The sequence below is a fragment of the Theobroma cacao genome, chromosome 5 (assembly GCF_000208745.1).
Source record: "Theobroma cacao cultivar B97-61/B2 chromosome 5, Criollo_cocoa_genome_V2, whole genome shotgun sequence".
In the NCBI taxonomy this organism is placed as follows: domain Eukaryota; kingdom Viridiplantae; phylum Streptophyta; class Magnoliopsida; order Malvales; family Malvaceae; genus Theobroma; species Theobroma cacao.
The window spans coordinates 34,975,803-34,998,414 of record NC_030854.1 but is presented as its reverse complement, the minus strand read 5'-3'; the positions used below and the strand labels follow the sequence as shown (position 1 = coordinate 34,998,414).

Genomic DNA, 22,612 nt, shown 5'->3' with positions numbered 1-22,612 from the left:
TAAACCTCTACTTAAATAACTTTAATTAAGTCAACATATAAACCAAACAAGGCAGTAGCTATTCCATTTAGAACACTTGACCAGTGTGGCTATAGCTTTTTACACCGACCCAAGCACACAACAAGCATAACCCCTTTCATCTCTACCTTGGCCATAATCTCAAAGCCCATAGTTAACAATTTAATTTTTTTAAAATCTACATTTTTCCAATAGATACCTTGCTAGTGCTAGACATATATAAATAGACCTACCAACCCAAGTAAATTTGAATTCTACTCTACTGAATGACTCACAACCATTAAAGCCTAACCTTTACAAAAAATTCTTTAGCCCAGCATTAATTCCTTCCCAATTTAATTATCACTTCTCTGGAAGTACTTATCCATTCTTGAATCACATTGAATCCCTCTAGAATAATTAAAATGGAGCAAATCCCTAGTTATCGCTCAGTCCAACACTATCCCTGTATCCCATTCCTCCAAGCACACCAACTTCCTATAATAAATCTATACTCTACCAACCACCTAGTATCAGCAGCAACTTCTAAATTTAATCCACTCAAAATATTCCTTAAATGCTCTTTAACCGATTTAATAACAAATCAACAAAAAGCCAAGTATTAGTAATAACAAACAAGTCCCAATAATTAGAAGTACTTCTAAAAAGCCATAAATTCAAAATCCATAATTATATAATCATTAAAGCAGTGAGTGTACAAGCAAGGGCGGGCTTGATTATGGTATAAATAAAAAACAAAAAAACAAGAAAAATTCTCAAATTTGAATATTGCTTTTAAGGTAGGAGGGGTGGGGTTATGGGAAAAAAAAGCAAGAAAAAAAAACCCATAAAACCTTAAGCTCCACCACCACCTCTAGAGTAACAAAGCCCGCCATCACACCACTTACGATGGTCATCGGCGCCGCCGCGGGCGGCCGCCGCCGGGAGGTGGAGCTTGGTTTATAATAATGTTCCTTCCATCAAGATTCTCAGCACGGATTGCTTCAGCAGCGCTCCTGATTAAAGGATCGTTTTCAAGCTCAGCCAGAAGATCGTAAACCAATTGATCAATGAGAGCATTCTCTGCAATAATTCGCCGGTTCCGTCGCTCAATCTGTTCAGCTGCAAACATCCGCTCGTGGTCTCGCTCAATCTGTTCAGCTGCGATTTGCGAAGCACTTAGCGACTGTCTCATACGCCTGATAGCCCTTCTCTTCTTTGCCAGTCTCACTCTCATAGCCCTCAAGCGACGGCCCTGTTTGGACAAGCAATTTTCAAAACTATAAGAGTTTAATTTCAGCTGCAAAGCTTTTAATTCATAAAAGTTCAACCTTTTTTGGATCAATAGTATGATAAACAGAGAAAGAAAAGTACTCAAACTGAAATCGAAGAGAGAGTAATCTGACCATGTTTTGATAGCGATTCAGTCCAAAACGGTGAAAGAAAAAAAGGGCCATTTGAGAAAGGGGGAAATCGAAGAAATGTTTCTTTTCTTGGAGGATTACTTGATTAGATTTAAGCTAAAAGGGGGAAAGGGTCTTAGATTTTATGGGTTGTTTTGGAGTATGCACTGCTAACTGCTTCTCGTCCGTGCGGACCGAACGATCCACTTCCGACTAAGTTACGCTGATCGAACGCTGGTGGAAGAAGAAGAAAAAAGAAAAAGATTTTATATTTTTTTGGGAGAGTGAAGTTGACGCATATTATATCGGCAATATCTTGGTAACTTTGTCAAGAAGGAGACATTTTCATTGGCCAAAAAATACTAAAAAAATGAAAAAAAAATATTATCAAGTAATTCATTTGCATAAAAAAAAGGTATTACTTAAATTAAACCTAGGTAACTTATTAAAACCAAGATAAAAATTCCAAACATCTATATAGCAAGTAGCAACAGTTAACCACACTAAAAATTTGTCAAATACTATAAAATATTATTTTTATATTATGTAGCTGCATACGAATTTCAATTATAGGTTTTGTAAATAAAGTAGATGAATAATATATATATATATTAATTTTTATATTTATTATAATATGTTAATACATCATATTAATATTATGTGACATATGACATTTTGATTAATTATAGTTAATTTTTAATTAACGTATGCGATTCAAAATAAAATATAACAAAAAAATAAATATTTATTTAAATATTAAAATATTAATTATAAAAATTCAAATAAAAATACATATTCTTTATCAAATAAAAAATTAAAAAAAGTATAGTGAAATGAGGTTCTCTAGAAGATCATAACATTTGTAATATAGTGATTTAAAATATTAAAAAATGAAAAGTGGGATTGTCAAAAGTGAAATTCGTCGATTATTGCTTTATTTCTTTTGTACAGAAAAGAAGCCACGAAAGACAGAATGGGAAATTAAAGGTTAACTCTAGCTGTGATGGAGTGGTGACAAATATACCTACCGTCGCAATGCCACTGCTCAGTCGCTCATCGCGCGGTTGCTGACTTCATTGCTGCCAATCATCGACTAGCATTGAGCCCAAACTCGCGACTAGTAAAGGTTTGACGTGCGCTAACAAAGATAAGCATTGGCCCTATCCTGAATGTTCATTGAATGTGACAAACGAATTCATCATCATATTATATTAATAAACAATACTTCACCAAAACATACTTTATCAGAAGATAAAAGAGGCTACTAGCTACTTGTTTTTCCACTTTTTCCCCATGGAGCTACAAAGAACCAGGGAATCACTCAAGCAAAAGCCTTACAACCCATCTGCCAATCCCCTATAAATCACAAAGTGGAGGAGAGTCCTAACAAAAATTTTTCCTACTAGTCAAGCTATTCGGTTCAATTGATGATTTTACAATCCTTTGAAAAGCACAAACTATATATAGGAGAGTCATCACAGGTTTTCTTAATCGGCATAGGGAAGCTATATATTCTTGTTTCGGGTTGATTGCAGTGTCATTCAGGTCTACTTGCCCGCCTTGATATATACTCTTGTTTCGGGTTGATTTTCACCTTTTCATCTTACAGGCTTTATTTAAGTTTTATGATCAGTAAAAGAATCCATGCCTATATTAAAGCCAAAATGTCAAAATAATTAATTATGTATAAAGAAATTAAACCTGGAAAGCTGGAAAGAATATGAAGATGTCAGTTAAAAAGATCAAAGTTCAGAAAAGATTGGTGTAATTCTTCTGTATAGAAATTTCAGGCTTTCAGGTTTTTGCCATTTTCGTCCAATCCCTGCCATCGGACCTTGCTTCGGTTCCTGTGAACGTACAGGTAAGACCAAATATACATACTCGAAACTGGACATATAGAGCCTCCGGTGACAAGTATCAATCCAAATAGTAATATATAGTAACAAACTATGGAATCTGCTTTGCCATATTTATTATATACATATAACCTGCAAACATCAAAACAACACTACATCAATAATATAAGAACTGTACCAATTTTGAGGAAAAATTGAAAGAATTGAGAGTCAAAATTGGGGAGCAGGGTATAAAGAATAGAAAGAAGAAAAGTAGCACATTGAGGACGAAGGTGTTAGGAAAGAGGAGTGGGGATCTATGAGGACATGGTTGAATTTATAGAGGGGTTTTAGCTTGAGCGTGACTTCTGGACTAAACAAGAACAACTTGTGGTTCGGAATACTTAACTAGTTCTTATCAAGTTGGGTTGTGACAGCCTAGCTTTATCTTTCTTTCTTGTCTGAGAATAGGATTCCCTTATCCGACAAAAAAGTTATGTATTCTGGGCCCGATTTGAATTGGGTTGAATAGCTTTTGTTCCAAGGACCAATAGTCTTGTAAGAAACTTTAAAAGGAGGGACCGAATTGAATTTCGATCCTTATCTGTTTCTATAAGGATGACAATTATTAAATTAAGTCTTAATTGAATTTTTCGTTAGCAAAGACTCATGAGGAAGAATATAAAGCAAAAAATATAACTATGTAAAGCATTATGAAAGAGTTTTAATAGCATTTATTTTTTGCATGGGAATATCCAAAGCAAACTTGAAATGAACCACACAGCTATGAGAATCAGATTGGAAGTATTAAACTTCATGATTATTCCGTCTTAAAAAGTATCTATTTTCTTCTCTCGTCATGCTTTGCAGAAGTAGTAGAATCTCAGATGAAGCGATCCTCAGCTTGAAAAACAACAAGCATACAAGTAATAAACTGCTCGACGCATTCATTCTTTGAAGAAAGTATCTCTTTCTTTCTCTTATTTCGTGCAAGTTTTGTTTCCATCTCTTGAATTGCACCTTCCTTGACTGTTGCTTCTTCCTTTAGCAACTGTTTCAAGCACATTGTGTATCCTCTCTTCTCTATTACTTCAACTTCTAGCTTCTTCATAGACTTCCTTGCTTTCCATTTTGGCAAGGCAAACTCAAGATTATTAATTCAGAATTAACCATAAACTAAATTGATCAAAAGAATCCTAATTACGGGTAGGGCAGCCAGCAATATACCTTAAGTACGCTTGAGTTGTGTAGCTTTTTCTTTAAAACTCTGGGGCTGCTTTCCTCCTTTTTCTTTATCATCCTAATTTCTCCTTCTGGGTTCTCTATGTAGAGTCAAGATATATGTATGTTTATTTGGTTAGCTTAATATTTGGTTTTCTATGTTTTGAAAGTTGAAAATAAATTTCAATCAACCAAATAATTGGAAAGCAAAGAGAGATTGGGATGAAATCTGACCAATTTGCCCGGTGTTTGGTAATGGAGAAATCTTATTAGTACTAGTGATGCCGCCAAAAGAGGATGGTGATTTTTTTTTTTTTTCTAAAAAGCGAAATTTTTAGTTTTCACATAGCTTGAATGTCATATCAAATCTTGAATATTAAAAATAAAAAACTTGTAATGGCATATCAATCAAACTATAAAGAAAGATAGCAGCAGAATTACAACAGGATTCGACCCCTCCAAAAAAAAATTGGTGACTCCACATTAGCTATTAGAACCCTCAAAGAACTGACCTTTCCAACTTTTAAAAAACTTCTCAGATTACGCAAAGATCACAACTCAAGAAATTCTAAACCATGCCATTATATCCAAAAACAATCAACTTAAAACAAAAACACCTAACTTCTAGCACAAACTCTTGACTAACAACCCAAGAAAACCTTAAAACCCTTTTTCTCATGGACTACAACAGAAAACCTTAAAACCCTTTTTCTCATGGACTACAACAGAAGCCTTCTACCACCAAGCAATCTGCAATTCACCAATCAAGCGACTGCACAAACACTTAGTACCTTGCTTCTGTTTGATTGACAAGGTTCCATATGAACTGCAAGAGAAAAGGGAATTATGGATACTCGAATAACTTCATTGGAAATATGTAGAAAATCACCCATTATGGTCCTAGTTTGATGGATTTTTTTTCATAGAGAAGTGGTAAATGTGGTATAATACTTGAATAAATTTTTAAATTATTTAAAAAATTGAAATAAATCTTTATTTTGATATTGCGTTTAACGAAGTTAATATATTTTTATTTTAAATCAAATAAATTCTTATAATTAATATTTGATTAATTATCATTAATCAAAATACCTCTTATTGTTTTATAATCACGTGGTGTTGATGTGGAAGTTGAAAAATATTATATACTCACATCAACATACCATATCATCATTTATTATAACATATTAATATATTACATTAGCGTCATATAATATAAAATGAAAAGTGAAATTTTTATTAAATCAATAATTTATTTGGTTCTAAAAAAGAAAATAAAAATTTACGACTTNTTATTAAATCAATAATTTATTTGGTTCAAAAAGAAATAAAATTCGACTTAAAATAAAAATATAAGAATTTAATTAAATATAATTAAAGAATAGAAATTTATTTAGAATTTACTAAATAATTTAAATACTATTTTAAATATTCTTAAATTTAAGTAAAATAAAAATGTATTTGTGTTCCTTCGTCCGAACATAAAAAGCCTAGTAAAGACATATATACATCAGGAGGCATTTAATACGATGGGTTTTTTCAGGAAAAAAAAACTTAAACAGATTTTATTTTCAAGAGCTTCTATAATCATTAAGTAGGATCGCATATGACGCTGTATTTCCTTAAAACATGCGAATAAGTTTTAGGTTTTAACTCTTAAGCTATTTGAAGCATTTGCTTCTGGGAAAGGATTTGAAATCGTAATTTAGCTTACATACAAGTTTCTTTTATTGATTTTCTCAAAAAACAAAACAAAAAGTTTCTTTTATTGAAATAGTAATTTGAGCTTGAAGGGATTCAAGAACTATAAGGTTGGGTTAATTTCGTTGCTTGACTTCTTTTACCAGCTACTTCACCTTAACCTTGAATCCCTTATTGACAAGAAGAAGGTGACGTAGCTCGTAGGAAAAAAAAATCATCATTCAATAGATATACATAACCCAAGGCAACCAATAGGTTTAATGAAGGCGAATTTCCATCTATGTGTCTGCATTTGGGGGAGAAGAAAGCGAATAATTCAAAGACTTGGCACTTTGCTCTAACCTTTGCTCTTGCTCACGTTGTTGCTCCTCGCTAATCACCTCCATTTGATTTGCCTTTAAAGTTTTTCTGCCTACCTGCGTCCGTCTCTTCTGAGATAACAAGACAAAATTAAGAATAATAATTCACATAAAAGAAAGGATGAACACTAACGAAAAGAAACATATAACTTTTGCTTAATTAATTGAGCACCGTTTGCTTCATATCTGCAATCAAAGCTGTGAATTTCTGAATATCTTCAATGGCAAGACAACACGAGCGGCTTGTTTATAGTAAACTTGGATTTTCTCCATGACAGTTTAACATGTACCTAAAAAACAGTTTTTGTATATCTATTGGTGGGTGATCCCATCAACTTTAAATATTACGTTAGTAAAAAAGAAAAAATTTATATTTAAAACTACATAATACAAAAACAAATTTTAAAAGTCAAACGTATGAGAGTTGAGCTTCGCTTGAGTACTTGACGAAATTGAAGAGTTCATGGCCATTGCCATAGTTAGATTAATACTTTACATATTGGTGATAAAATTTTAAAATTTACGGTTTTGAAATGATTTTCTTTGTGTTGTATATACATGTTTACATATACGTACACGTAGATGTCAAAGAAAAGATAAAGCCTATCAAACTCCCATAATATTAAAAAAACAAAAAAGCAAAAAGGCAACAGTTAGTCAAAAAGATGGGTCGGTAGGTCCAACTGAAGAAAGCATACTTCATCTAACATTACAGTTGTTCTTCAGATGCAGAGAAGAGATGCAAAGTCGTCGGCCTGAACCTCTTCTGGTCGACCGATCACTAGCACAAGTCTGACGATATCGTTCGATTACTTGCGAAAATTAAAATATCATCACCGTCCATTCGGCATAACTTTTCTCTTAATTGTTCTTTTTCCTTATCTTCTTCGTAGACTCTTTTTCCCCACGTCGGTGGAAAGCTACAGGGTCTTTTTAATTCCAAGTTTAAAGTCTCATGAACTTTATGTCAATGGACAAGAATCAATAGCATAGACTTATCTCTTACCAGCCACTTGCTTCCTTTATTATTCAGTTTTTTCTTTCTTGTGCTGTAGGGTAAGGCATTAAGCTAAAACAAATAATTGTAAGTGACAAATTGATATCATCAATTTATATTGTAAGCACTGACATAGATCATCACTATTGGGCACATATTTGCTTAAGTCCAAGGGTATTGAAGGGGTGCTCATGATTATTGACATCACAAGAATCATATGATTGATTAAAAACTACACTACTTGTATTCATTTAAAAATTAACACTAAATTTATGTCAAAAAATAATTAAAACCTAATACTCAAACTTGATTTAAATCCGACTAGATAACAAAAAGATAAAATCAGTTTCATGTATTTATTAATTAAAATTAAATCAGTCATTTTTTTTAAACTTTTAAAAAGCTATGGACAATCAAAGAAACTCCAGATTACGTAAAAGTTCAGGGAATGATCCTCACCAAACTCTATGACAATCCTTATTGCACTCAATCCTGACTAGAGCATGAGACAGAGTATTGGCTTCCTGCCTCGTATGAGTGCATTAGAAGTAACAATTTATGAGTTTAAATTCCATTGAGGGCCCTCCACCCATGTTACCCCACCAATACCCCTTTTTTTTCATTTCGAAGGGAAAGAAGTATAAACTCCACCGCGCAGGATTGCTTCATACTCATATCTCCTTTCCAACGGAATTTCTCTATTTCTGTAAAGCTCAAAATAGTTCATGACGATAATCTTATCCTAAACAAATATATATCATACATATATGTATATATATGCAACCCAAGAAGGGATACCAAGTTTTAAGTCAAAAATTTTGAAAGGGCAAAAACAGAACGTTGTAAAAGCCGGTAGGGTAGCCAAGATGGTTATCATCCAAGGTCAAGACGGGGCTAGCTAGCTCGGTTAGAAACACATAATCCTAAACATAACCAAGTAAATGTTAATATCTTCGAATTCCATGGAGTCAATCGCGTTAGGTTTCTATTCAGCTATTTTGGTCTGATCAGAATCATCGATCATCCAACCCATTATCAGATGTTGGCAAGGGACAAGGTGGGAGTGAAAATCGAACGCTGATGATCCAACCAGGGTAGGCGCTGGTAACAGCAAACAACCCGGCCACCTTATTAAACAATTAAAGCCTCAGAAGTGAAATCTATCATACAATATCCTAAACAATTTATCAGAAAAGACATTTAAAACAGAGGGTAGAGGAGGGTTATAAATTATAACAGATTTCCAACATAATTGTTATCGAGGTCAAAATGGCTTGCTAGGAAAATACGGAACTAAAAGATCATTTGCCACCACTTCTGACCTTCATCGATATATATATAAGCGAAAGCGTATGCCACCCCTACGCTTATCATGTATCGGACTTTAGCTATATATATAAGTAAGCGAACGCCTATGCCACCCCTATGAATATGTTGTGCCGTAGCTCAAAAAATACTAGCACGAGAAACATATAAAGATAACCATATATATAAAAGTAGTACAAATTTAATCTTCCAGATCTATCAAGCCAAAAGATAGGTTTCCATCCCCGGAATTGGTCTTAAGTTTGACCAAAGCAGAGCTGGCGAGCGAATGCTGATGCTCAAGCCAGGGTAGCCTCTGTTAACCGGCAACAACCCGGAACCTTATTCTTGGCGGACATAGCTTAGCCTTAGTTTATATATCCACCTGCAGACACTAAACTTCGACCAGGAAAAAAATTTCTATTTGTGGAAGATACTATTTTTAACTTATTTTTCTCCTTCAATAAGTGAAGAAGATAAGTGCCTATAGGGTACTTATTGCAACTACTAATAGTACTGAAGCCAAACTACAATTGCTGAAGCTGAAAAGAGAAATCTCACCATCTTAGAAAGAATTGAGCGTCTAAATAAGGCGCTTTTGGCCTAGGACACAATGAAAGAGACTGAGAAAGAGAGAGAGCGGAGATTTCTTTGAGGCCCTTGGGCAAGAATGACTCCCTCGCACACCCGAATATATAGTTGGGGAAGTTATTTGCGCGCCTGCTTTAAGACTAAGAGCACAACCTTTTGGAAAGGCGGGCGTGGGACCAGGATGTGAGTGCCCCAAAAAAAATTAGGTGAACATAACAACGCTAAAAGGGCATTGACTTCAGTTCATCTAAGGGACTTGGTCCACATATTGTTTTACAAAATTAGGTGAAACGTCACCGTAGCTTGATATAGGCCATTGAGTTTCTCCAGGCTAGCCCAAGCTTTGAACCACCACGCCTTCCCAGATGCACCCAACTGAAGTCAAGCTTTGGCTGCTTGTTTGCTGGGTTGGGCCTTTTGTCCTAAGCAAATAAGCAGCAACTAGCAAGCAAATTCCATTCCTGATGAATTTAGGTGGTTAAGCCTGTAAAACAACCCGACCTAGTTGATATTGAACCACAATTACAATGATAGGCCTGTTGCTTGGTTCATCTAGTGATTGATTCGCAATAGCCCATGCTTTGAACCAGCTGCCTTGTACAACACTCCGATTTTTGCTATTTGTTTGCATTAATAATTGAATTCCAGTTCTTTTTACTAATTTAGTTAAGCTAAGTGCAAAAAAGAATATTGTATCAAGTCAAAATTTAATTTTGGGTGATCAGTAGGAGCAATAATGTTTTGTCATGGAAAAGAAAAAGCAGTAGAAATGGAGACCCAAACAGATGGATTTGTATTATTATTATGCAACAGCAAACACGGTCCTCAGAGAAACAAAGCCGAAAGTTTTCATAGATACTAATCAAGCAGCACATGGTGTTTTTTGTGCATACTGCTTCATAAACACGAACTTTTATACGTCCAATAGTTGAAGTAGATAATTAATCAAGCATGAGGACGTTGTCCTCGGCTTCAAAGATAACCAGCATATGATTAATAAATTGTCGGATGCATTCATCCTTCTCGAGCTTTAGCACATTTTGTCTCTTCATTCTCTCATTATCAGTCTGAATCTTTTCAATTGCAATCCCCTTTGCTTTTGCTTCTTCCTTTAGCAACTCCATCATCAACCTTGTCTCCCCTCTCTTCTCTGCCACTTCAACTTTCATTCTCTGTAGGCTCTTCTTCGCCTTCTGCTAGGGTAGGTAAATGAAAGGTTCAAACACCATAAATAAATTTTATAGTTTAAGAAAATGTTCTGACAAGTTGGAGGCTCAGAAATAAATATTTAGTCATACAATACCTTAAGGCCTGAATTGGGCAGAGAGCTGCTTCTTTTTGTTTGTGCAATGATTTCTTCTCCTGCTGGCCGCTTTTCTGTGTACACAGTCGTGATACATGTTTTACATAATTGATTAAGAGGAAAGAAAAAAAATTGCAATCGAGTCCTGTGTTTTAATCTTTATTTTTTATTTTTTTCATGGAAGTATAAGTAGATAAATGGAGTTTTGCTTATATCATAAGCGGTACGTAGACCCAATTTCGAAAAGGCAGTCCCAAACCATGCACGTTGTTACTAATTTATACATTTAACTTTTAATTATTGAAAGGTGTAAGTAGAAGCATGCTTTGCTTTTGGTTAAGTATATTTCAATATTGAATAAAACAAAATCAATGGAAGCATTTAACGTAAAAGTAGAAAACCAAATAAGTAATAAGAAAACAAAGAGAAATTGGAATTTCATATTAAACCTGTCCAACACGTTTATTAAACATTTTACCAACTATAACCTATACAGAATGAATTGAATAAAAAATCATTCGAATCCAAACACAAAAAAACTAAGACAAAAGAACTAGAAAACCCTTCCTATTGATTTTAAGCCAATTTGATTTCAAAAGAAAATGACCTAAAACTGGAATTATATATTATATATAGTGATCCCAAAAAATAAAACTCAAAATTATCTGATATAATTCACCTCTTTAAGTTCTCAATTTAAGAATAAAACTCACCTATTTTCATGCCATTAGAGGAGGAATAAGTTGGACATTTCTGTTTCTCTATTCTTGAAGAGGAACCATTTGAGCTGTATACAGATTGAAGTCACAAATATAATATCCGATCAGTATATTCGAAGAAAATGCCCTTGTTCTTTTCTATACTTTACAATTAGTAATACCTGGTTGCTGTGACAAAATCAGATTTAATTTTGAAGAGAGCAACGATTTATGATTGTAAGTTTGTAATCATAAGGCTTTTTCTCTGTTTAATACCATAAATAGTATTAGCAAAAAAATAATAAAGGAGTGTATTATCAGTTGCACACAAAAAGATAATAAAGGAGTGTACCATCAGAGGTGTGCAAGGGCGAGATTATCCACCCAGGCCCATGAACCCAATTTAATTTGGGTCAAGTTGGACATGAACTTTTAAGTTTGAGTGAGCTCAATTAAATATTTTTATATTAATAAATAATATTATATATTAATTTTAATATTAAAAATATTAAAAATCAATATAAAAATATCATTTATTTTTAATATAAAATTACTAAATGATGAACTATACGAAACCTAAATTTGACATTAAAAAAGAGATTCATTAAGCTTGACTCAACTTATTCTATAAACACTTCTATTAGTATTATAGCTTGGATAATAAAACAAGTATACACGAGAAAAATATACTACCAGTCACAAGTTCCAATTGTTTGCCTATTTCATTTCTTTTATTTAATTTTTAAAAAAATAATTAACAAGCTATCTAATCATCATATATATGCATAAGTATATGTTCAAACATGTATATGCATATGTATAGCTATGTAGCTGAGCTGGAAATCACTGTAAAAAAATTTGATCGTGTTTCATTCGAAAGGTGTGTGGCATATGGAGGTGTGAACTCAAAAGCTACTTTCAACCTCAAAATATGCAAGGGAAGTCTCAAACTTCAAATAATTTTTGGTATTCCAACCCAACATGAATCTATTTATAACTTAGCATAACCCTACATGATCGGAATCGGAAAAAATAACACCAATCCACATTTCCAATTCATTGTATTGGCAGAGGACTCTATTTTTGGATTAATCCTTCTTTAAAAGTATATAATTAAAGTGAAGATCATGTACGTAATGGGTTGGATTTAAAAAAAAAAACGATTTATTTATTGAGCCAATAATTAAAATGTCACAACAAGTCTTGAAGTAGAGTGGCAAAAGATTCCTCTTGACATAAGAAAACTAATTTTGGTAGAAAGTAACGCTATACACTTACAAAAAAAATAAGAGCTGCTCGACAAACAATTAGCAACACTAGGCAAGACAACCAAAAGCTTTTGCAAGTGGTGGGCCGGACTTAAATTATCCCAAATATTAGATTAAATCATATTTGAACAAAAACCAAAGAAGAATAATTAATTGATACACTATTATCTTGTGACAATATAAAGATTATTTTTAGGTACTTCAACAATTAATTTAGTCATTGTATTCTATAATTTTGTTTAATTTAATCATTGTACTCTATAATTTTGTTCAATATAATTAATGTATTCTATATTTTTATTTAATTTAGTCTTTATGATATAACATAAAAAAACTAACATGGAAAAAAACATTTTCGCAAAAAAAAAAATCGAACGTACCATGTGATCATTGTCACATCAGCATAATCTGACATATTAAATCACATCAACACCATTAACAGTCAATTTAAACGACGTTGGGGGAGGAGATTTGATTGTATAAAATCTCATAATACATGGTTAAATTAACCAACTTTGGATTAAGGGATAAAATTAACAAAAAACTCATAATACAAACAACTATAGGGCACTTCGACCTCCAAAAAATTTCTACTAAAACTTAAAATTCAAATTAATTAAAATGGCCCACATAGTTCAAGTCCAATACCAACAGTTCAATTAAGTACAAGACAAGAATTTAAATAAGCTACTAGTAACACAAGCAAAAAGTAATCCCTACAAAACTCTTACAAGCACAAAATAAATATATTACAAATAAAAAATAAAAAAAATTTATAGTATATATACCAAAATATTATAAGCCTTTACTTTTTACTACTAAAATTCAGTTTTCAGTTTGGTCAAAATGTTTAAAAACCAAATTGAAACCAAAGCTCGGGGTTTTTTGGTTCTCTAGACCAAACTAAATAATGAGCCACGGACGAGCTAGGCAAAGAAATCATGGGAGGAAGCCAACTAATTGAGGTTGATGGTTTGAGTGAAATCCTTTTTGCTCTCTTTGTTTTCATCGAAACATCCAGCTGAGGCGAAGCTGGGGATGGGTTTTCTGTATAGAGAGAAACCAGTGCAAGTTGGGTTCCGGGTTGTTTAGTCAGCCACTAAAGAAAGCGGAGTTGCTGGAATAATTGATGAGATTGCAGTGGCTTGGCATTTTTCTCTAACCTTTGCGTCTGTTGACATTCTTGTTCATCTCTAATTACTTCCACCTGACAGCATACCTGCAGCCTTCTTCTCTTCTGGGGGCAAGAAAGTAAAGCAGGCGTCAGTCAGGAACAAGAATCCAAATGAACACAGCAACGATATGATAACAATAATAACAATATTAGTGGTAGAATTGAGTAATGAAAATAAGTAATAGTATGAATGAATAGGAATCTTTGAGCACCCTTTGCTTGATCTGCGATGACTGTGCTTGAACTGTTGTGAGTGGAGACTGCTTTGTGTTTAGTGCCATTGCTGTGAATTTTTTAGATTCTTCCTTGACTGAAAAGTGGCATCGAGGGTGTAGTATATATAGAGACTTAGAGGGCTTTTATTTTACAAAAGTTCTTATACATCATTTAAACAAATAGCAGGATGATCATCACAGGTTTCTAATGTATGATAATAAGCAGATAAAATAAAATCTAATTTTTATATTTAAATTCCAATACAAAAGCAAACTTGGAAAAGTCAAAGTTATGAGTGTACTCTTTCGACCCCATTTTTGCTTAATGAGTTAAAACTTTTAGATTTGATTGCTTCACAGTTTAATTGCAATGTTATCTGATTTTTCGAAGACAATTCTTTATCTTTTTGACACATGTTTACCTTTGGGTTTATTCTTTCCTCTTTTCACCTAAGGATATATCAAACCAGATTTCTTTTCCCATCCCTCAAAATCCATTTTCACATACTTGACCGAGCAATTTTGACTAATACCTGATTATACATGCATGCGTTATGCATACAGCGTACATACCTGTATATACTATTATATGTTTTGTGTCGGTTAAAACAATGATAAGAATAATTAATTTTGTGGCAAAGCCAATCAAACTCATCCTGCCGACTCAAGCGAAATTCAAATCTAGCCTGTTAAGGAGGGCAACGGCCTGCTTGGCTAGATCCAATAAGTAATGGACGGATTTAGCCGCATCTAATCTGATGCAATCCGTGACACACACAGAAACAATATTTTTTTCCTTCCAATTACACACTGAATTCTTAGAAAGTTTTTTATCTTATCTTTTGATTGAGGCAGTCTCATCCAATCTAGAGGGAGATGATCTGTCGTTGGCATTTAGAAGGCGGCTACCTCTACTGATTCATCGCGCGCCATTTCCACAGGTCTGTCGAAAATCGTCCGACTGCTTGCGACAATTGACAAATCATAATTAAAACCGCCCATTGATGGGCTCTTAAGTTGAAAGTTACGGGATTTCTAATCTTTAGTCTTTTTTATTACAATTTGAAAACATTTAGCTATTAATACAGCATCATCCGAAAGTGATCCCTTACCTGAAACATGGTTTCTTCTTATTATTATTATTCTTTTCTTTCTTGTGCTGCAGGGAAATGAATTAAACTAAACCGAATTGCATGCAACAAGCATCATCAATTTATAATATAAGGCAAATACCAGCACAAGTCCACAGTGATCTAGTGTTTCCGCACGATATTGACATCAAGATAACCCTATCTACAAAAAAATAAAAAACACTGAGATAATCATGTATATTATTGATGGAGAATGACCTGTTCATCACAAGGAGAGATGGTTGTAACGGATAGAACTTCTCTTGGCCTTTTTTTTTGGAAAATTTTTGAAAATTCATTGATCTGCCATCACCATCTTCGATCACCATAGAGCTGGGTTCACAAAATTATTCATGTTGAGAGCACTTGATCCTGACTCTGTTTATGACATATCATAAGGTAATGTTGGATACACATTTATAAGGTACCATCACCCTCCCTAATCATTATTGGTGCTGTGTGAAAGAAAATATTCAGGGGTTTGATTTGCAAGGTTTAGAAAGTATCCTAATCTATCATATGCATATTTATAAGGAACCCAGCCAACTGTTGAAGCTACATTAAAGAAAATATTCATGTAAGAGGAAGATGATTTGAATCCATTTCTAGAGTATTTTATTTTACTCCTACCTAATCTCATCAAGTAATATTAGACGCTTACCTTTCAAAGAAAAAAAAGTAATATTAGACACTTGTTAAAAGGTAACGTCACCATCCCCAATCACCATTAGGGTGCTAGATTCACGAATAATTCAAGTTGAAACAACTGCACAACATGGATGAATATCATATGACCTTTTTTTTTAATGTGGGTGCTAAAGAAAAATGCAGCCATTTCCTAAAGTTAATGAAGCTCCACGTTGAGTCATTAACTTGTTAATGGCGGATGCAGTGGGAGTTGCTTTTCCTAGAATTGTTACTCGTTAATTTGCTTTAGCGTGCACCATTGCTAACCAAAAAATGGAAAATAAAGAAAAGAAAAGCTTTAAAATCTATCTGACAACCCTAAACCATTATCAAACAAGATATTCAAATCAGAAGGTAGAGGAGCATTGAGTCATAAAAGAGTACCTATTTGCTTTCTTTGGCATGTCAGCTTCGCACATTGTGCCTTCGTTGAATATGCACCCCGTCGCATGCCAGTCTGGGAGAGTTTTGTCTCTACCTTAACAGTTCACTTCTTCCCCACCTGGCTTAAATTAAGGAACTGTTAGCCTATGATCTGCTGAAATCTTCTTGTTGCTAAAATGAAATTGTCATTTTCAAATATATATATATATATATATATGCTTAATTTTGGGTTGATTTTTCCTTCCTTGATCTCGATTTCCATGTATTCCTTTCTATAATTTTAATACCTTGAAAAAGAAACATTTTTAACTTTTATCATAAAGACGAGGGTAAGGATGGGCAGGGCTTGCTTGGAAATTTTGCACTAGTGAAGAACGTATAATTATGTTCATAAAAGTTCATATTTCTGTTTTTCCACCAATCCATATTATAATTGATTTTTATAGATAATTTGATCTTAATATTTTTTTTTATAATTAAAAAGAAAAAAAATTAAAATTTACTTTTAAGTCATACACTAATCAATTAGTCAAAAATATATATACAAAATCTCGGGTAGAGACAAACCCGATATAAAAATTGAATGCCGACACTCCGACCAGGGTTAGCCTCCGGTAACAGGGCAACCCGAGTTGTAATTGCCAGGAACACACTAAAAAGGCCTTATTCAGGGCGGACATAGCTTACAATTTCCACCTGCAGACACCATTCTTCAACCAACTAACACCACAGCTTCAACGCTTAATTTGCATAAGATGACTTTTTCTCCTTTTTTTTCGGTGTAAACAAGATTCAAACCAAACAACAGAGGGAAATCTCATAACTGGAGAAAGAACTGAACCTCGGAAGTGGGTCCTTATCCCAGCTAATGATCGCTGAATTTCTTTGCTGTCAGACCCTTTTATAGTGGAGGAGTTGTTTACTCGCCTCTTTTTTGACTAAGAGCAAGCGGATGTCTTTCCTTTTGGCAAAAGGAGTTGTGGGACCCGCATTTTTGCTCCTAACAAAAGAAGACGTGAACGTAACAAAAGCTGTTTATTTTGTATTTTTGAATGCTCAAGTGCAGCCATAGAGTGAAGATCAGAGATTGGTCTTAGATGAAGCCCTAAAGAAACAGATTATCTCAAAGAATATCGGTCCCATTCATAGCTTAGGTTTTTCGGGCCTCTTCTGTTATTCGGTGTAGGCCCATCTCCAACTGGGCAGGGCTTCATAGACAGCTTTAGTTGCAACATCAATTCTCTTTGCTGTGGTCTTGGACAACGAATTTTGAAACCAACCAGATATGCACGTTATGCTTTGGCTTGAAAAATACAATGCTTGTCTAGTCTACTTAATCAGGATATTTTGAACTAGAAAATTGCCATGCTCTTAATCAGAATTTCTCAAACCTCAACAAGTAATAAAACTACGAAAAATTAAGCTAGAAAGCTGACTTATAGGTTGTAACAATGAAAGGTGTTCAATTCCTCGTATCATTTTTTTACTGTTGGCTTTGGTCTCCTCATTTGCCAATGCCTCAGATCCTAGCCTTCTTTGGGAGCCCTCCCTAAATGACGCAAAGGTCTTTTCCTTTTTTCTTTTTTTTTAATGTTTTAGCGTGGGGCTTTGGTTATAACATGTTCCTATGTCAATGCCTAAACTTTAGAAATTTGGCATACTATGATACAGCAGCAAAAGCAAACACAGATTTCATGAAAGACAAGTCAAGTCTCTGGCACTCCGGCAGTTATTAATTTTATACGTCAAGCTGAAGTACATTTTAAAATAAGGTTAATTCACTCATTCTCCGATCCAAAGGAAACCCAGCTTAAGCATCAGGAAAGCTTCAATTCCCTTCATTGTCAAAAGCTCATTTTTTCTCCTAATCAGGTTATCCACCAGCTCATTTCTTCTCCTGATGAGCAGTGCGAATTCTGAGTCGGACAGATCGGCTGCTTCTCTTGCTGCCATTAGCGACTCAGCCGAGTCCCTCATCAGCACTTTCATCTTTGCCAATTCGGCTTCCATCACCTCAACCTGCAGGAGCCTGGATTGGAGGCGCAGCTTCTTTCCAACAACTCTGGGGCTCTTCCCTTAAATTTGTTTGCAAACGGCCGACAAATAAAAATTTGATTGAGACAGAAAACATAATTGCTTCAGTAAAGAATTTTAGCTAAGGAATAATTAAAACTAAATAATTACTTTATTGGGTTTTCTATTACCAAAATAGAAAGTTGCATGCCTTTGTCTTGCAACTTCGACAAGGATAAGAAAATTCTTTTGAGGTACACATCCTTTATCGACCATGTTTAGTAGGTAGTCTAGGTACCACAAATATAAATATTTATATTTAACTACATATAAAGTATCAAAGTTTAGTAGCCACTGTTTGAGAGAAGACAAAAAGACATATAATTATTTTGGGCCCGTAGACCATGCTATTTTCCCCCTCAAGGATGTGACCTGCCTGTTTGTTCCTTAACAAAGTCCTCTTTTACAATTAATTAAAACGTCAAAAGATATTTATTAAATTAAGGATGTCTATTGACACAAGTAATCCTTATAGAAAATATCAACAATTTTTTAGGATGGAGGAAGAAATTAATCTTACCGAGACTACGGCTTTCCCTGCTCGAAAATGGAAAGTTCTTCCTGCCTTGATGCCCATATGACCTGAAAGAGTAAAATGGAGCTATGGAAATGGACTTCAATGGGGAAAAAGATGTGTGTTTTATTTTTCTCAAATCATTTGAGAAAAATAATTATAAAAATAAGTAGTTTAGGATTTAACCTCTTGTTATTTATCGTTAAAATTAATCAAGTATGATCTGATGTTGTAAATTAAGATTTTTTTTTTCTATTTAAATCAAAATTTATACTTAGATCACTACTCACAATTCACAAGGGAGTGATGTGATTATATTAACATTGACAAATATGTGTGACCAAAAGAAAAAAAAAAAAAGAAGAAAAACCCAAAGGAAATATGGGCAACTCTGTTTTTGCCGTTTTTCTCAGACTAACCTTTTCCGTGCCTCGCCTCTTTTCAGCGTCTTCATGCCCGCTCTTTTCTGGGGAAAGAATCAAAAGATATGTGAGAAATTAACTAGAAATCAACAGAAAAAAAAAATACGGATTTTGTATGAAATGGACTTGAACAAACTTTATAAAGTAAATGGGATTATTTTTAAGTACCCTTTGCTTGATGTTCCCTGATTTTGTTTGAATCTTTGCAATCCCTCTGGTCATTCTCTCCGTGATAGAAGCCTTCCAATCAAATGCTCTGCCTTTATATAAGGATGGACAGGCATCAACAAGTCGTGACTTCAACTTATTTACTATCAAAGTAAGAGCTGAAATTCTTAAAAGTTATTTTTCTTCTTTTTGTCAAAATTGGTATTTTTACCTTTTTTAAATTACACACAATAATGATTATTTGGAAACTACTACTACTAAAAATAGTATTAAATAAAGTTATATACACACGCAAGATTTGTTCAAACCCTATCCCAAAACAACATTATTTCAAGGTCAATTGAAAATGTTGACCTAAATGACCATCCACACTTTTTCATTTATCGAAGGCTAGAATAAGTTTTCATATGTCATTTAATTCGTGCTTTGAAGGTAGAGCTATAGAGGTTTACTGGTTTAGAGGTCACAAAATCCTTTTACTATTTATTTATAAGGACAAAAAAAGGAGGAAATATGCCTAATTAAGCTTATAAGGAGGTTAAATTACTTTAAATGTAAATTAAAAATAAAGGACATGGCCAATTTCTGAATACTATTAATATATTCTTTTTTGTTTTCAGTGCACCACAATAACAACATATAATCATCAGATTCTAACGTCACATTAAAATTTAGTTAGCATAAGATTTTGAATGATAATTTTTGTGAAATATATATGCTAACTAATTGGACAAAGTTTAGATTCTCGTTGTCTCCATTTTTAAGAATAAACCAAATCAAATTTTTCAAAAAATTAGAGGAAAAAAAACCTCCATTACAAGTACATGGCTTAACTCATTCATGTTCTGTCTGTAGTGAAAAGGGCTACAAAACCAAAGATTTCATGACCTTTGTAATTGCCCTCACTATAAAACAATTTCAACATGGTTTAAAATCCATTAAATACTTATTTGGTGAATGATCAAAATTTGAATTTGGCTTAATATTGTTGCTCTTCTTCTGAAGGTTCATAAATGGTCTGCTCAAATCTTTATTTTTTCTCCGTTAATCTTGTGCAATTATATACAAAAGCAGGAAAGAGTTAATCATGTGTTAATATTCTCTTCTTTTTTTTTTTTTGGCGGGAAAGGGGGGACGTGGGGTTCAGAAAGGAAGAATTTATAAATTAAGAAATGAATCAATGATGTGGATTTATGCTTAGCAACTTGCTTCTTTTTTTTTTAACTTTTTTTCATTGGCTGAAAAGAAAATGCATTAGGATACACCAAAAGATCGAAGATTCTAAAACACATTAATCATTGCTATAGATCCATCGTGTGAAAACTTGCATAAAGTATATGAAAATCGAAGTACAGGTCCATATATCGTGCGATCGCTAGCTGTAAGTACCTACAAATGGAGTGACTGCCAACAGAGAGATCATGGTTGGCAGTTGGATTGAGGCTGAAAGCTTGACTTTATCACGAAGACGATGGAATATATAGCCATAAATAAACATTAATTCATTAAAAAAACCAATATATTGATTAATATGCAAACAGTTGTTAAAGTATATGAAATATGGAGCAACGGGCTATCATCGCGCGATCACTTGCTTCAACTCTCTAGAAATCTTACGATTGCCGATGAACATCATCAACATTGAAATTGTAGGGTCTGGGGAGCGAAAGTTTTGCCTTCATTATAGGCAACATGTTTCAATGATGAAATGATGGGTTCAAATGGTAAATAGCTCCACTTAAACATAAACTTCGTTAAAGCAAAAACAAAAAGACAACATACATCATCAATCGATCGCACGAACCCTTGCAAAAGTCTACACAAATCGAGCGATAGCTGACAATGATAACAAAGTCACCATCGTGATTAATGTCGATTGAAAATAATCCAATGAAAATTGTTCAACGAACAATAATTTATCAAAAGTGATATTTAAGTTGATTTCAATACTTCCATTTGAATAAAAATATAGGGCCTCACCAAACTTTAGGGATTAGTCAAAAAATTTAAGCATAGCAGTAAGGCCAGAATTTTCAAAATCCATGGAATCATAAATTAGAGATATTCAAACCTACAGCCTATGCCAACATATCAGCCGTTTCTCATATCATAGGGGAAAAGTTCATTCATTTCAGAATTAAATTTTATCTAAGATAAACTTTTTCTTTGAATGTAAGTGATATATAAATATTGTATAGTCTCAAGATCAACAGAAGATATATCATATCCCAGAAGGGTAAGAGGATATTTATAGATTAACGTTAATGAAAAATCAGGGTTTTGGCTTCAAGATAAAATAAGTGTAAAATATAATTTTCATTTTATGCTTCAGCACGTAACACAAATTTGCTTCAGCACAAGAGTTTCATTTTATGGTCTAAGCCCTGCCATCGGTCCTAGCTTAAAGACCATGATGGGGCTTATAGGACTGATCGAAATTGCCCACATATTCAAACGGAGACAGCCTCCGGTAAGAAGCAACAACCCAAAATATTAGTAGCAAAAGAAGTGGAAGAAAAAGCTTTGCCTTATCACTTGGAAGTTGAAACACTTAAGCTTCAACCTTCAATTTGTAAAACCTTTTTCTTTTTTCTTTTTAGTTATTGATAAATGAATGAAATTAAAAAAAAAAAAGAGAGAGTGAAACTGAAATCTTAGTAAAACTTCTTTTTTTTTTTTTTGGTTATTGATAAATGAATGAAATAAAAAAAAAGGAAAAGAAGTGAGAACTGAAATTGTAGCAGATATCTCACCATATGTATAAAAGAACGGTGAGAGATTCAAGCGTCTAAATCATCGGCTTCTAAACTCTGATAAAAGAGAAAAAGGAATCGAACTGAGTGAGACAGGGGAGGACGAAGCTGCCAGGAAAGAGAGCAAGGGGCTTCGAGGAAGCTGCCAGGAAGGAGGTTTATTTATAGGCCGCACTCGAGGCCCGGAGCTGGCGTGCTAGTTCCTAATAAAATATTCTTGCGTAAATAACAAGTTTGATGAAAACTGGAAAGGTGGGTCTTCACTCTTGACTTTTGATCCCCTAATTTAACGGTAGTTGATGTAACCTTTGTCCTTATCCTTAGGTAAGAGGAATAGTTAAGTATTTTTTTATTTTTTTATAAAAATTTTTATTTTTTTTATTTGAATAATAATATTTATTTAAAAAAATATTA

General features: G+C 33.6%; 2 protein-coding genes and 4 long non-coding RNA genes across 9 annotated transcripts; all 6 read right to left on the bottom strand.

Annotated features, from left to right (window-relative positions):
* Positions 670–3,555, bottom strand: LOC18599921. Of its 4 annotated transcripts, XM_007030122.2 has the most exons (4): positions 3,102–3,555; positions 2,429–2,565; positions 1,404–1,634; positions 670–1,252 (listed from the first exon to the last, which is right to left on the bottom strand). In XM_007030122.2, the coding sequence occupies exons 3-4, from the start codon at positions 1,452–1,454 to the stop codon at positions 911–913; spliced, it is 393 nt and encodes a 130-aa protein (XP_007030184.1). In that variant the 5' UTR covers positions 1,455–1,634; positions 2,429–2,565; positions 3,102–3,555; the 3' UTR covers positions 670–910. The 4 variants fall into 4 exon arrangements, with proteins under 4 accessions (XP_007030184.1, XP_017976012.1, XP_017976011.1 ...); XM_018120523.1 differs by lacking the exon at positions 3,102–3,555 and having other exon boundaries at positions 2,425–3,095; XM_018120522.1 differs by lacking the exon at positions 3,102–3,555 and having other exon boundaries at positions 2,429–3,095.
* Positions 4,833–7,132, bottom strand: LOC108661866. Its single transcript, XR_001927758.1, has 3 exons — positions 6,689–7,132; positions 6,500–6,588; positions 4,833–5,282 (listed from the first exon to the last, which is right to left on the bottom strand). It is a non-coding gene; the product is annotated as an uncharacterized LOC108661866 (long non-coding RNA).
* On the bottom strand, positions 13,344–14,222 carry LOC18599920. Its single transcript, XR_001927749.1, has 2 exons — positions 14,065–14,222; positions 13,344–13,915 (listed from the first exon to the last, which is right to left on the bottom strand). It is a non-coding gene; the product is annotated as an uncharacterized LOC18599920 (long non-coding RNA).
* Positions 15,374–17,321, bottom strand: LOC108661860. The gene is made up of 3 exons (XR_001927748.1): positions 16,836–17,321; positions 16,269–16,386; positions 15,374–15,575 (listed from the first exon to the last, which is right to left on the bottom strand). It is a non-coding gene; the product is annotated as an uncharacterized LOC108661860 (long non-coding RNA).
* Positions 17,895–19,537, bottom strand: LOC18599918. Its single transcript, XM_018120644.1, has 4 exons — positions 19,446–19,537; positions 19,275–19,321; positions 18,862–18,923; positions 17,895–18,343 (listed from the first exon to the last, which is right to left on the bottom strand). The coding sequence occupies exons 1-4, from the start codon at positions 19,497–19,499 to the stop codon at positions 18,051–18,053; spliced, it is 456 nt and encodes a 151-aa protein (XP_017976133.1). The 5' UTR covers positions 19,500–19,537; the 3' UTR covers positions 17,895–18,050.
* Positions 20,902–22,379, bottom strand: LOC108661859. Its single transcript, XR_001927747.1, has 2 exons — positions 22,199–22,379; positions 20,902–21,281 (listed from the first exon to the last, which is right to left on the bottom strand). It is a non-coding gene; the product is annotated as an uncharacterized LOC108661859 (long non-coding RNA).